General features: G+C 36.7%; 1 protein-coding gene across 5 annotated transcripts; it reads left to right on the top strand.

Annotated features, from left to right (window-relative positions):
* The first annotated feature begins 1298 nt into the window (after window positions 1-1298).
* Window positions 1299-14240, top strand: LOC105052379 (type I inositol polyphosphate 5-phosphatase 10). 5 transcript variants are annotated; one of them, XM_029266818.2, is made up of 14 exons: window positions 1300-1620; window positions 7225-7541; window positions 7628-7693; window positions 8462-8574; window positions 8750-8825; window positions 9930-9998; window positions 10091-10178; window positions 10284-10388; window positions 11120-11690; window positions 11795-11988; window positions 12094-12202; window positions 12436-12584; window positions 12990-13202; window positions 13938-14240. In XM_029266818.2, the coding sequence occupies exons 4-13, from the start codon at window positions 8545-8547 to the stop codon at window positions 13195-13197; spliced, it is 1599 nt and encodes a 532-aa protein (XP_029122651.1). In that variant the 5' UTR covers window positions 1300-1620; window positions 7225-7541; window positions 7628-7693; window positions 8462-8544; the 3' UTR covers window positions 13198-13202; window positions 13938-14240. The 5 variants fall into 5 exon arrangements, with proteins under 5 accessions (XP_073100523.1, XP_029122651.1, XP_029122652.1 ...); XM_029266819.2 differs by lacking the exon at window positions 7628-7693 and having other exon boundaries at window positions 9933-9998; XM_029266817.2 differs by lacking the exon at window positions 7628-7693.
* Window positions 14241-14935: the final 695 nt, after the last annotated feature.

Here is a 14935-nt window from a genome sequence, read left to right as displayed (position 1 = left end):
CTCTCCTTCCCTCGATCGACGAGAGCCGTCCGCTTAACGGTGTCGGGATCCACCCACGTTTTTGAATGAAAAATACACCAAAAGGGTGGGCTCACGTGGCGCGTGACTCGCTTCACACCGGCGAATCGAAGGTAAGCTCATATACAGAAATTCTTTGCGCACCGCGGGCGGACGGTGTAGAAAATTCAACGCGGAGCGCACCCTCTTCTTCAAAATGATCCGTATATTCGTTAATTTCTAATATATATTTAATATTTATAAATTATTTTTTTATTTAAAAATTTTATATAATAAAAATATTTTTATTTTTTAATTATAATTTTTTTATAAATATTATAATATTTTTTTAAAATAATTATAATATTTTTATTTTTTGAAAAAAATTATTACACTCCTTCTTAAATATTATGGTATTTTTTCTTAAAAATTATGGTATTTTTTTCATAAAAATTATGATATTTTGTTACTAAATAAAAAATCGAAAATATGTATCATAATTTTTTTAAAAAATATTATAATTTTTTAAAAAAATATAATAATTTTTAAAAAGATGTATCATAATTTTTTTTCAAAAAAAATTATATTTTAAAAAAAATATCATAATTTTTATAAAAAATATTAAAATTAAAAATATATTTTTATTATATAATTTTTTTAATAAAAAATAATTAATCGATTAAAACGATGTGTCCCATCTTGAATTTTTTACACCGTCGCCGACGCACAAAGAATTTTTCAGCTCACATACTGTGCGACTCGATCCACATTCGGTTGGTGGGACGATGTTCCTCCTTCCCTCGACCGACGAGAGCCGTCTGCTCACAGGTGTCGGGATCCAACTGTGAAAACCCAGAGTCAGATGACTCCCATAGACCTATCTATACGGATATCAGATCCGCCGCTTATGTCAAACGAGCAGGCAAATCGACGGCCCATCTTTGCCATACATAAACATTTCTATGCGGATTCTGTACTTCCATCACACGGCAGGAGAGTCGGCACCGGCGGGCCAGTTGCCGTAAATAAAGTAAAGTAAAATCACCGAATGATTCACTGTACCTAGGCCGAATAAAACAAGGGCCGGTACGCGCCGCTAGGTCCCAAAGGCCCACGTCAGTTTAATGCCCAAAATACCCTTCTTCGGTTTCACCCGAAGCACCATCTGATCCGTAAAAAGGCATCACTTGCTGAGGGTATTTTAGAAAGTAAGGAGAAGTCGTTTCGGCCGTACACCTGTTACCCTTAGAATATATCCGCAGCGCCTGCACTGAAGTCCACGCCTCTCTCCCCGAATCACCAGTGGTAGGTCTTTTTCTTTCCTCTCTTAGCCATCAGTTAAACTATCACTGCGGAACGCGAGACTCCGGACTCCCCTTCCGCCGTGCTTCCAAGGCTCCGCTCCGCCGTGCCTCCAAGAAGAACGTCATTTCGCCTCCCCAAATGCTGATGGCCATCGTCGATGCCTCATCGCTTCAATCCATCTGACGGTCAAGAAGTGTCTACTGTTTTCGACCCAAAAATAGAGACGATAGAGATCTCGGTTCGAAGGACGTTGAGAGGTCTCAGGAAACACCTCACTGGATCGATGGTGAAGATCCGCGATCTCATCGGCATCACACGGTTAGACTTCTTTCCCCTCTTCTCTCCAATTTTTTCTTCAAAGATTTTTATTCTTGTATTTCAAAGAAATTCTCTTCTTCAATTCCGTCGAGTGGGGTTTGGGAGTCGCCGAGCCGGTCTCTATTTTACGTGCGTTACTCCAGTGAGCTTCCGTAACGACCACGACAAGTAAAACTTCCAAAGTCCTTAAACTTCCTATCTAGAATTCAAAAAAAATCGTATTTTTAAAGTAATATATAATATAATATAAAGTTTAAAAAACGAAAGAGCAGTCGTCTTTTGTTGTATAAAAATTATTTATTCCGTTCTGCTGACGTAAGGCAGTTTTGTCTCTCTCGACCGTTCTGGTATTCGAAAGTCGTTGGGGGATTGGTAGGATATTGACCACAGAAGCAGAGGACTTGGGGAGTTTGGTTTTGGAGTTTAGTCAAAAGTGCCGTTGATCCACCACTTAGAAGAAGAAAACAATTAAAATAATAAAATTAAAACAAGTGGTCTTATTTATTTCCTTTTCAAAGTTTACATAGTTACGTCCTTTTCTTCAGGATTTAGGCTGCCAGTTTTATCTTTTTTTGTTTGTTTTCTTTCCATCATGTAGCTGTGTTTTGACCGCGTCAGTCGTTCTCCGCCAGCTACCTTCTTTTACACTCATCGTCTCTGTTTGATATATGATTAGGCCAAGTGGCCAAGAAACATAGTTGCAATTCTTGCCGGTCGTTTTTTAATATTTCCCAGAAAAATCGAATCTAAATTGCTATATTATGACTTCTAGACTTTTGAAATATTTGTCGACTTTCTTAATTTGGTGTTTATGCTATTAATGTTCTAGAACCGATATTGGGATGAACATAATATTGTAGAGCGATTTCTAGAGTGGAAGAAAGAGACTCCCCAAATTTGCAGCAAGTTCAAAACCTTGCGAGAAGGTTCATGGGACTAAAAGATTTCTCATCAATGTAGTAGTAAGTAGTGTCTCGCATAAGAGAACATATAATGTTGTCCACACAGCCATAATCATGGAAAAGTCGGTATTAAGTACTTGAGTGGAGCACACTTTGTCTCCTCCGTGACTTTTAAAAGTGACCTTGCTAACTAGACTATTTCTGATGAGTGCTTCAAACCTTTAGTTCACAATGGCTTGGAGACTTGAAAAGATTGGAGGAGTTTTTACGGATGGTGCTCTCTTTGGAGAATCATTTGTTTTGTTTAAGGTGCAGAAAAATGATCTTTTAGGGTTCTACTAAAAACATTTACATGAAAACGCAGTCTGACTTGTGGCCCAGTGTCCACACATTAAGACATATATGCCAATAAAAAAGGAAACAAAAGGCAAGAGATATCAAGGATTTTTTGGCATTGAATATGTCATGTGGTTCAAATAATTCAAAGTAGGCTTTCTTGATAGGTGCTACAGGTGGTGGTCTGTTTTCATTTTTCTTATTTGTCTTGAAAGAATGTGTTTTGTTTTTATTTACCCAATCAAAATGCCATTTCTGATCATTTGGATATAACACAATTAGTTGATCCCATTGCTTCTGGGTGCTCAATTGAAACATGTACTTAAAAAACTTGGTGGGCCAATTAAATGAGTATTGATTTTATTCTCACAAAAAAAAAAAAAAAATCAGCAATTTAGTCAATTCTTGGGATCCATAAAACCTTGGGATAAAATATTCATTTTTTGGAGTGTGCTAACTAGTGAAGTTGGTAAAAATATTGGGGATTGACACCAATAATATGAGTTTGAATTGGGCCTTACCTCAACTTCGGCCAAGCTTCCTCCTGTACTAGTACGTGAGAAAAAGAGAAAAAAGAAAAATCAATTTTCGGTCATAGAATTAATATGGAAGTCAGAAAACCCAACTCACTACTATTTCTTGTTGTTACTTTGAGAACAATGTTTGGAAATCTATCAATCATTTCTTAAAAACAATGAATTACCCATGTCCAACACTTGGGCTATACTTCAGTGCTAAACCTGCAACGTATGTTTATATTTGGATTCACTTGAGGTTATTTCTGGGCAATTAGTTTATGGAGGTTTTTTTTTTATTTAATTTCTGAATTTGAAAAATAAGATCCAATCCAAATTAATCTATCCCCCCCCCCCCCCCTCTCTCTCTCTCTCTCTGTATATATATATATATATATATATATATATATATATATATATATATATATATATATATATATATCTTTATTGTAAAACATGGAATTTAAATTTAATATACTTTTAGTTCTCTTGTTTTCAGGTATGGGGCAAAGCATGTTAGGTTCATGTCATAAATTGAAACCCGCAATTCATAGGTCATGTTGCAATATATCTCGTTAAACATGATACATGTTAGGAGCCCCTCCATGTTGTACTTCTGGTAGTGCATATCTTCATATTATTGGTTTGAGAAGTTCCTAGTTGTGCTGGCTATATGAGTTCACAGGCAAGGCAACTCTTTCTTTTTAAGCAAAGGCATGTGTTTGGAACTGAGGATCTAATAGTAGTCCTTACAGAATTTCTTACAGAGTGAGGATCATGTAGCTCATATTGCCTCTCCATGGTGCAATTTCTTTCTGAGCTTATACTGACCCCTAACAGACTGTTCATCCATCTTTTCAAGTGTACCCTGACAATTTGGCATGAGAGTACGTGAATGTGATCATCCTCCTAGACTATATAGGATCTGAGAAATCTAAACCTTCTCCCCAAGATGCTCTAAAAGGGATCCCTGATCAATACATGTTATTGCACATTTAATATTAATCTATACAACTGATTCTAATGACTTCTACTTGAGTGCTGTATTCCATTTGCCTTTTTCTTCCACATGGAAAGTTTAGCTTAATTACTTTGTCTTCCAAGTAGGTACATGGCCTCTTGTCTCTCTTCATCCTGTCTTCATCCCTTTCTTTTATTTTTGGCTGTGCGCCTGTGTAGGATAAGGAGGGGATGGAGCTGGAAGGGCTGTTTAAAGCTTTTCACCATATTACTTAGAAAACTGCCCTAGTATATTCAAATGGGAGGTCCTTTCTGAACATAGGATATGCACATGGTAAATAACCCTTGGATACACCTTGCATGCTTATTGCCTGCTAATTAATAGCCGTTGCAAAACAATGAATCCTCTTGTTATTTTAATGCTGGTTTTAAGAAACATTTTGACTTTCGGAACTTCATGGCATTTCTCCATCTTTTGTCACCTTCGTTCATAAGGGTAATACTGCACCAATAAATAAATTCAGAAAAAGGTCAAGAATATATTGCCAGACATTTTTTCCACCTTTGCTGCTATTATTTTATGCGTTAAGATTCTTTCCTGTTCATATATGAACTAGAGAAGCCAGTTTTCTAATCGTTGCTATCCATAAGCGACGCCAGTTACAACTGGATGGGCTCCACTTGGGACTATGAAACCAGTTTGTTCGATGCATCATGTCAGGCATGTCTTATTATGGTCATTGCATCAATCATGAATGATCGTGATCAAAGCATTGATTTTTTTTAAAAAAAAATTGAAGGACTAATTCCCTTTGATGGGGTATAAATAAAGGATATCTTAAACATGATTGAAAGAAGTTAGGCTCTAGAATATAAAGTCATTCCTACCATTTGATTAGGAAACGTTTTATTTTTATTTCAATTTTAATATATATATATATATTAATATTTTAAAATTTAATTTTTATTTTATTAAAAATTTAAATTTTATATTAATTTTGATCACGAACCAACATATTGAAGGATACGGTATAATGTATCCCATTCCTGTTCCAGTCCATTTCGCACCTTCTTTGTAAATTGACATATACTTCACCGTGGAATCACATGGTTGAGCCAGAAATCATTTTATTAGATTACAAATTTACCCGCGTATCAGCTCAAAACTACCAGAAAGAGACAGGGTCAAAACAGTCATTTCGGCTTCTCTCGAGTCGGAGAACCAGGCATGGGAGTTGGGCGTTCGGACCTCCAAGGACATGGGGACCGCGCCCAGCGAGGCACCCACCCGACATGTGCCCGGATTTAGTGCGGTCTTCGTCCACTCCAGGACAACAACAAGCGACGTGTCATGTTTCGGTTCGCAGAATTTTCCTGTTCCGTATTTGATGTCTCAATAACTTCTTTGAATTGACTATTTTACCCCTACTCTCTTTGTTACAAAGAAGGACCGTAGGGGCAAATCCGGGAATTGGAGTTCCTCGAATCGTTGGTCGTCAGGAGCTTGGAAAGTGGGAAGTCCGCATCAAAAGGGCTCCAAACCTCCTTAAAAAAATTGACGCCGTAAATTATCTTCCGTTGGGTTCCGTTCTCGAGACAACTCGTGGGGCAGTACGACTTCCCTGAGCCCACCCCCACGGCCCCGCCCTCCTAAGTAGCTGCATGCACTATTTATCCCCTAAATCAAAACCAACCTGCCGCGTTGGCCTTTTATTTATTTATTTATTTATTTAAATTTTTTTAGAAAACCTGCCGTGTTGGCTTGGGAATAAAGCGGGAATAAGCTTTGAGACTTCGAGTGGCTGTGGAGTAAAGAAGGGTTCAATGGATTCATGGCCCCTATTTAGTTTCACTTTAGTTGTTCGACGGATAGAGGCATGTTCTACTTGACGATGCCAAAATCCAACTTGATAGAATTGGATGAACTGAGGAATAATGATTAGTCGGCTTGTGATCTGCTCAGATTGGAATGTCTGTTTGCAGTAAAAGTCTGGCTTGCAAATAGCGAAAAAAGACATTGAAAGTTGTTGGATTTGGTCTAATGATAGATCCTTTAATGTCCAAGTTAAACTGAGTTTTGGTGAAATATGAAATAGTGGAGACCTTAAAGTACGGGCTATGTAAAGTAGAATAGAATGAGAATAAATATATTTAGATGTCCGCTAAATCTTCATTATATAGAAATATATGTTGTGACCATTGAATATGCCATAACCATCCGATCGTGCAAGACGGGTTGTAACCATTCTGCAATATGTCTCATAAAATGTACAGATTATAATTATCTTTAATGTACTTTAATTAAATGATATATGGTACATTATTATTGATCAACATGTCTAGTCGATAATGGTTGCAAATGATAAATCTATATTATATCAATATTTTTGTAATTTATTTCATTCTATTCCACAGAAAACCACTGTTTTACGGTGGAATAGAAAAATTTGGCCTACGAGCACTTTTTAAATTTCTAAAAAACTTTTATTCCATGAACTTTCAACATGGAGCAAAAATGTTCCCCAACAAATGGTGGAATTGACTTATTCTTATTCTTCATTGTTCCTTCATTTCTTATCTTATTCTATTCTTCATTTAATTTTGATTTTATAATTGTTCTATTTTTGCAATGAACGGGGCCTTTGCATAGGGGGAATAAAAGGAAAACTTTTAAAAAAAATAAGAAATAATTTATCCATCAAATTTACTTATAAAAGCTGTCATAATTAAAAGATCCCACCCCACGAATGCTTATCAACCTTTTTATTTTTATGGACAAAAGCAAAACGTTCTAAGCTTGGCAATATTTCAAAAATTAAATCCAGACATAATTAGAATTGTCTAACTATTCTTATCCCACTTTTCTTGTTGCCGAATGGCATAACATCCAGAGCGAGTGCACCAACCAAAACACAAGGTAAACAAGGTCCCATTTATCAATTTCCAAAACGAAGGCCTGCCTACGCTATCGGAGTTGGGGAGAAGGGGAAGCGCAGACGGCGTTCCCCATGCTATATTCCTCGAAGACCCCCGATTTGACTGCGTCTTCGCGCGACCCACTGCTCGCCACGTCTCCTCCTCACGTTGCCAGAGTGCCGGCGGCGGCCCCGAGGCGGAGGTCGCCGTCTTCGATGCCACAGGGCCAAGAACATTCGGGCCCTCTGCTCTGTTATTTGGATTACCCTGTGGTTGCTTCCAAAATGTCCAGGTAACCGTTTTTTTTGTTGTTCTACTGTTTCTGAATAGCTGGAGGCTGAAGCAAGGGGTCTGGGATGGTTTGGATTCGTGGGGTAGGTGTGAAGCCACTAGAGAGGTTTTGAAGAGGATTGAAAGCTTGTTTCTGGGATAAGTGAAGCCAAGGTAGGCTTATCTCTTCTAAAGATGGAATTTTGGGATTAGATTTCGACACAATACTAGCAGCGGGTGTTTGGGTTGATGGATTCTGTTGTATTGTGCATTGGATTTTTTTTTTCTCAGCTTGTTTCTGGATTAAATGAAGCGAAGGAGGGTTTTGCGCTTCTGAAAAAAAAAAAATGATAACTTGGAAATTTGGTTTGACTCGTTTGTTGGCTATGTGAAATGTTGGATCTGTCTTACTTTTCTGAAAATGAAATCTTGGTTCGAATTTTTTGGAGCTAACAGGATGGCGGGAGTCTGGGTTAATGGAGTTTTTTGTTGTATTGTAGTGGAAATTTGTTTCTGGTTATTTATGGACTAGGGGAAGTCAAGTTCTGCCTTTCTCTTATAAAAATGAAATCTTGATAGATGAAGGGTGTTTATTTTTAGAACTAATTTTATGCTCTGCTTTTGTTATGGTGATTTTTTTGCATGGTGGAATTGAATTTGCTCTGAAAGTGTATGGCCTAGCGCTTTATCATTTTATGCAAACAATTTGTAGGTGCTTTCGGGACCATCGCCGCCCTCCACCAATGCTGGAATCTGCTGCTATCCATGTTTTTATAATTTAGATTTGATTCCATTTGAGGCTATTTACACAAGTTTTTGTATTAGCAGCAGGACAAATGACTATTCTGAGGCTTCTGTTACAAACTACTTATTGCTATACTTAACCTCAATTCTAAGCATTTTTGGTTTTTTGAGTTATATTTCATAGTTTGACGTTTACAGGTACTAGTTTGGGGGAGTGGATTGAGAGGGTGCTTGTAGATTCTGAATCAGCACCAGCAAAAGGAAGTACAGGTGTTGAACAAATGACCTTTAGAAATGACAGAAGAAAGAAGGTATGTGTTATTGGCTCATTGTTGCTTGTGCTCTTCCTTCCTTTTAATTTGAATAATTTTTCCAACATGATAATTTTCAAGGAATTGGTTTGGAGTCGACATATAATCAAGTTTTTCCCCCTCTTTTGAAGTGCATGAGATCAATTTTTGAAATTCTAATGGGTGGTCATTGCAGTCTTTTTTCCCAAAATACTTTGGGATGAGAGGGAAGAAAGCATCAAAGAGAAATGAGGTCTCACTCAACTCGTCCGGTATGTTCTTATGGACTTAAGTTTGATACCTTAGTGTTTATGTATATTGATGAGTTGGTCTTGTTTTGCATTAAGGAGACATAAAATCTCTCTGTTATTTCAACAAGACAAGAGCAGCAATTTATTCTTTACAAGGAGACGTTTTGGCATTAAAATTTCTTCCATACCTTTTTGGCAATACCTAAAGTAATCCCGTTGTTTTGGAAGAGAAAAAGTGATTCTGAGAATCTAATACTATAGTTAGGCTGGAGAATAGGATTAAAAAATAAACAAATGATAATTGTCACTTTCTGCTTTGAGGGAGCTCCATCCAATTGCTGTCACCTATAGTTGAGTTTGTTCTCTTATTCCTTCACTCGAAGGCTGAAGTGACTAATGTAGGATCCTTCATTTATATCAAGGCATAAGTGATAAGATACAAGAGGCTGTTGAGACTTGAAACAGCCATTCAAGGAGTAAAATGACATCCATCAAAAAAGGAGTAAAGAGACACATAACAGTGCCCGGACAAAGATTGAGAATCTGTCTAAACTGCAGAGAGTTCATGGGTCTTCTAGAATAATTTATCTTGTAAGGCCAACATTATTCTTCTAGTCAAATGCAATTTTGATCGTGTTCAGATGGACAGTTCTTGTGTCCATAAAATGAGTACAGAGACAATTTCTTTTCTTTGGGGAATTTTTAATAAGACAGTTATTACATTTAGTTAAAACAGCAATTAACTTTTTGGTGGAAATATATGATTAACAAATAAGTGGTTCTAACATTTAGATGTTTTATCCCATTTAACCAAGGAAAACTGCACAGGAAAGTTGTGAAAAAAAAAAATCTCATTTCAAAAGGATAGAATGATAAAGCAGAGGGTATTAGCAGAAACTTAGAGAAATATAAAGCATATGGATTATGGAATCTTTATCTTGTCCTTAATATTTGTTCATGGTTACTCTTTTGGGCTTTGAAGTTTACATTCAAGCACGCTGATTTAGTAAATGTCACATTTAAAATTATTCATGGTAATATGTTAAGACATATTATCATCTTTTTACAGATTCTTACCTTACCTGCTTGTTCTCTAGTTATAACTAACTGTGCCCTTACAAATAGTAGTTGATGTCCGAGAGTGCCCATCTGTCACAACAACTGCCGCTCCTGCTCTCATGAAAAGCTTCTCTGGTATCTCGTTTTCTAGTTTTTATTCACATTTGACATCTCGTAAGTTTTTTCACATTCTCTGTAACTCGATTTCTTTATATTCCATTTTGAAGACATGAACTCTAATTCAAGGCAAGGGAGCTTAAGTTGCAATGAATTCTCTTCACCATTACAAGACGCTGTAAATACCCAGGCCCTCAGGTGCCACGCTAATTTCTCTATTTTATCAGTTTTTCCTTCTTTTATGTTTTGTAGTTATTTTCTCAGTTTCATTCTATGCTTCTGCTTTGCCCCTGTTCTCTCTAGGATATTTGTTGCAACATGGAATGTCGGAGGAAAACCACCTCATAGAGGGCTGAATTTTAATGATTTCATTCCTGCTGATGATCATTCAGATATATATGTACTAGGGTATGTATTGTAGTTTAAACTTGTGAATATATAATTACTACCTTCTTGATATTCATGTATTTTGATCAATCTTTTAAATTCCATGGGATGTGGGTGTCCCGATTTCTCCATGGAATGGGATGCCTCCTATCCCACCTGTTCTAGTGGCAATATTGGTCAAGCATCATGATAGCCATCCCTTTCCTTTTACTTCCTTTCTTTTCTTCTTTATTTATTTTCTTCCTTTTTTTCCCTCATTTCTTTATTTTTCTTCCACCTTCCATTATTTTTTTCCTTCTTCCTTTTGTTTCTTATCCCTTTCTTTTTTTCCTTCTTTTCCTTTTCTTCTTCCTTTCTTTTTTCTCCTTTCCTTTTACTGTTACTTTTTCTTTACCTTTCCTTTCTTTCCTCTTTCTTCTTCTCTTCATGTGTGGATGGGTTTCGGAGTTCCAACTCCTGTCCCATTCCCATTTTCTCAAAAGAACAGGATGCCTCTTGTCCCATTGGGACTTAAAATCTTGATGTTGATTCATTTCTCTTAACTTCAATTACAATTTTAACCATTTCCTCTTACCCTTGTTTAGTCATCTAACTTATATTCATTTCTTAAGGGTTATGAATATTTTTTGATGATATGCATATTATAGATTTCCATGTTTGTTGTTTTTTGCGTTTATAGATTGTAGCCTGGTCTCTGTTGTATTTTTATTGAACCATTCTGTTTCTCTTCTTTTCTTTGGTGATGTTATTAGTTTTCAGGAAATAGTCCCTCTGAATGCTGGAAATGTGCTTGTCATAGAAGATAATGAGCCAGCAGCAAAATGGCTAGGTCTCATCAACCAAGCATTGAACAGATCAACAGCGGATACGGACGTGCCATCTCCATACACCAACTCTTCTCAAGCTTCTAGTTTGAATGCTTCTGTTTCTAGAGATTTGAAGAACAGCAGTGATTCATCATTCTTCCAAAAGCAGTCGCTAAAATGTGGAAGCAAAACTTTCAACATAGTGCAGGGAAGACATCTAAAGACATGCAACTGCCCATCGGAAGTGGCAAGGACATACAATAGAGACTCTTGTTTCAGTTGTCCCCTAGCTTATATTAGTGATGATGACTCCTCTGATGAGGAAGAGGAGGGAACAAGTAGTTTTTCAGGTGCAGTCTCTGTTAGAGATAACCAACATCGGTATAGCCTCATAGCTAGCAAACAGATGGTAGGGATCTTTGTCACTATTTGGGTTAGAAGAGAACTAGTCCAACATATAGGCCATCTCAGACTGTCCTGTGTTGGGCGTGGAATCATGCGCTATCTTGGTAACAAGGTGAGAGTTGAGTAAGCCATGCTTTGTTATGTGCTCTCTCCTTACTTTTTTTTAGTTAAAGTTTCTTACCATTGTTTCAAGAGATTTCCTGTTTTGGATTGCAGGGGTGTATATCTGTGAGCATGTCTTTGCATCAGACAACCTTTTGTTTTGTCTGCAGTCACTTGGCTTCAGGGGACAAAGAAGGGGATGAGCTCAGGAGAAACTCTGATGTTACAGAGATATTAAAGAACACAAATTTCCCAAGGATTTGCAGAATACCTTGTCGAAGAATTCCTCAGAAAATTCTTGAACATGAGTAAGTATTCCCCTTTATAATTGTACTATCCATATATTAAGTCAGAAATTTGGAAACTGAAATTGATTTCCCCATTCCCTCCCTCTTTTCCTTCATATGACTCAGTCGAGTCATATGGTTAGGGGATTTGAATTATCGAATAGCCTTGAGTTACTCCGAGACCAGGAAACTTCTTGAAGATAATAACTGGGATGCTCTACTTGAAAAGGATCAGGTAATTACTCTTGATCACTTAAGTTTAAAATGGGGTTTTCAGCACTGTTATCAAAGTCAAATATAATCAAATGCTTCACTCAATGAAGTCTTATTCATTGTTGAGTTTCTTCCAAGATGATCTTTATTCTACTATAAATTAACAGACATCCTATAGAGTTTATTGATACCTTCCTCCAATATCCACAGAACTCCATATATTATAATTTCTTCGATCTGGTGTTCTTTTGACAGCTGAAAATTGAAAGAGAAGCAGGGCGAGTATTCAAGGGATGGAAGGAGGGGAAAATCTATTTTGCTCCAACATACAAATACTCCAATAATTCAGATGCCTATGCTGGGGAGACTGTAACATCAAAGAAGAAAAGAAGAACACCAGCATGGTATGCGAGACCCTTTGTTCTAGTGATTGTTTTTGTTTTGAGAAGCAAATGTGTTGCCCCATCTGTAACAAGACTTAGAAGAGGTTCAAACCTCTGACCACATAGAAACAAGCTTTAACATTTTGATCACTGAGATACCTGTTCTAATGCTTGTCTGAAGGCATAGCTTTAAAAATCACAATGATGCTTGAAATTGTTGATAAACAGCACATTCATTTTTCATGTAAATTCGTTAAATTAGCTTATTAGTTGATCACTGCATTTTGGGGCTACACTGTATGATTTGATATTGCTTAAAATTTACATAATATTGTTAATTATTGAAGCAATTCAATTAGTTATGAGAGGGAAATGTATTAAGTGCCACTTAACAACTATCACACTGGATGCTTTCAATGATGTCAGGTGTGATCGCATACTATGGCATGGTGATGGGATTGTACAGTTGTCTTACATTCGTGGGGAGTCGAGATTTTCTGATCATCGCCCAGTATGTGCAGTTTTCAGAGTGGAGGTAGGCATGCTTAACAGTAGTTTGAGCAAGCGTTTGTCCACCCCCAACATGAAAGTTGGTGTGGAAGAGCTCTTACCTCCAAGTAATAACTATTCCTAATGGATGTGAGTATATACAATCTTATACATACATTCAAGCACTCACATCTGATTTTTCTTCTTTTTTTTTTGTTAAAATTAGTCACATCTGAAAATTTTTGCTTCACAATTAAAATGTTTACACATATCAATGTACATGTATGACACCACACATACTTATAATGATACAATATTGTGCTTTTATGATCTTTTCAACATCATGTATGACTTCTTAGTTTTAATTTGGCTCAAGGTCAGCTTCTTAAATGTTGTTTAACCCATGTCATGGATCAAAAAAAATAACTATACCAAGAAAGGTGTACCCCGCCACCCACAAAACCAAAAAAGAAAAAAGGAAAAACGGTAAGTCTTCCTAATAGCTAGTTAGCCTTTAGGTTTTTAGTTAGTCCCTTCTAGCACATTGTTGCATCAGCAAAGATCTCAGCAGCAATTTGTGCAAGGTTGATGTCAGGTTAATAACTAGTCATAGAATGTTCTTAAGCTTTGATGTATTATAACAGGATAGATTAATAACTCATATACTGATCAATGCTTGCTGGATAGATCTATACGTACAAGAATTAATGAGAAAAAATATTATTTTTGGCCTAATCCTTTGGCTTATTGAAGCTTGTGGACTAGCGAAGGCAATAATTGTTGCATTCCTGTTTTATCTCTAATGTTTTTCTCCTTCTACGGTTACAATCATAGTAACGAATTTCTTTTTAGATGATACTAATCTGGTTCTCCACCATGACTCAGGTGTTGACATGTGAGAAGAAACAGTGCCTGTCACAGAAATTGTATATGTGAATCTGAAGAAACTATCACAGAGTCAGATACAAGTGGCGTAACTTATTACTAAGTACTAACAATATAATTGGTACGTGAGTTTGTTTGAAGGCTATACTTTCATTGGTGGTCTCTACCACCATTTTGCTAAAAAAAAGGTGAAAAGAGAAAGAAGGCTATGCTTTTATTATTATAAATGTTCTCTTCATGGATAAAATGACTCATGATGTCTTGATGCCTTGTGCAAGATTGTTTCCTTTTGCATTGACTCTACTTAGAAGGGACTGAAATCTAAGCTCATACTGGGGAAGACATCTCCTGTCTTGTTCCTCCTTTTTTTTTTTTTTTTGTGCCCCTTCTCTTGACTGAGAGGATATATGAATTCTACCTCTCAGCATATACTGAGTTTTCTTGGGGGGAGGAATGCATGCTTAATTGAGGCTTTTCAGAATGTACAAATTACATTTCAAAAGAAGAAAAAGGAAAATACAAAACTATGCGTTAATATTTTATCAAGAAAGGTAATATCTTTACTTCAGTGATAATGAAGAATTTCAGGAACAGCATTTTTCAATGAAGAATTCCAGGAACAGCATTTTTGGATCGTTTTCTTAATTGCCATATCCTTCTGACTCGATGGGATCCCTGTTCAGAAACTCATCTCTGATTGAGAGGAAATTAAATCTTTTTTAGCTATTATCTAAGCTAAAGCCTTGGATATAGAGTTCATGTCGATCAGTTATTCCTGATGAGGTCTAACCAGACAGTTTTGCCCTTTTGGATCAGGCCAGCATTTCTGAGTTCTGACTCAGGAGGATTGTATTTTTTCTGTTTTTAATATCACTTTCTCAAGGCTCATTACTTCTTCCTGGAGGACGTTGGGGAACCATGGTGAATTTAGAGCCATTATTACCGCATTAGGTAGATGCACCATTAGGGAGAGCATGCATAGTTTTTTTACCTTTTTT

Source organism: Elaeis guineensis, chromosome 10 (assembly GCF_000442705.2).
Source record: "Elaeis guineensis isolate ETL-2024a chromosome 10, EG11, whole genome shotgun sequence".
Taxonomy (NCBI): Eukaryota; Viridiplantae; Streptophyta; class Magnoliopsida; order Arecales; family Arecaceae; genus Elaeis; species Elaeis guineensis.
Note: the sequence above shows the minus strand (reverse complement) of the source record. Positions and strands in the feature narration are given on the sequence as shown.

Bases quoted from the DNA above. Each gene is read 5' to 3' on its own strand.
- LOC105052379 (XM_019853153.3), top strand. From the start codon at position 8,545: ATGACCTTTAGAAATGACAGAAGAAAGAAG. The intron at 8,826-9,929 runs GTATGTTCTTAT...CCTTACAAATAG, and splicing joins GGTCTCACTCAACTCGTCCG to TAGTTGATGTCCGAGAGTGC. The intron at 11,989-12,093 runs GTAAGTATTCCC...CATATGACTCAG, and splicing joins CAGAAAATTCTTGAACATGA to TCGAGTCATATGGTTAGGGG.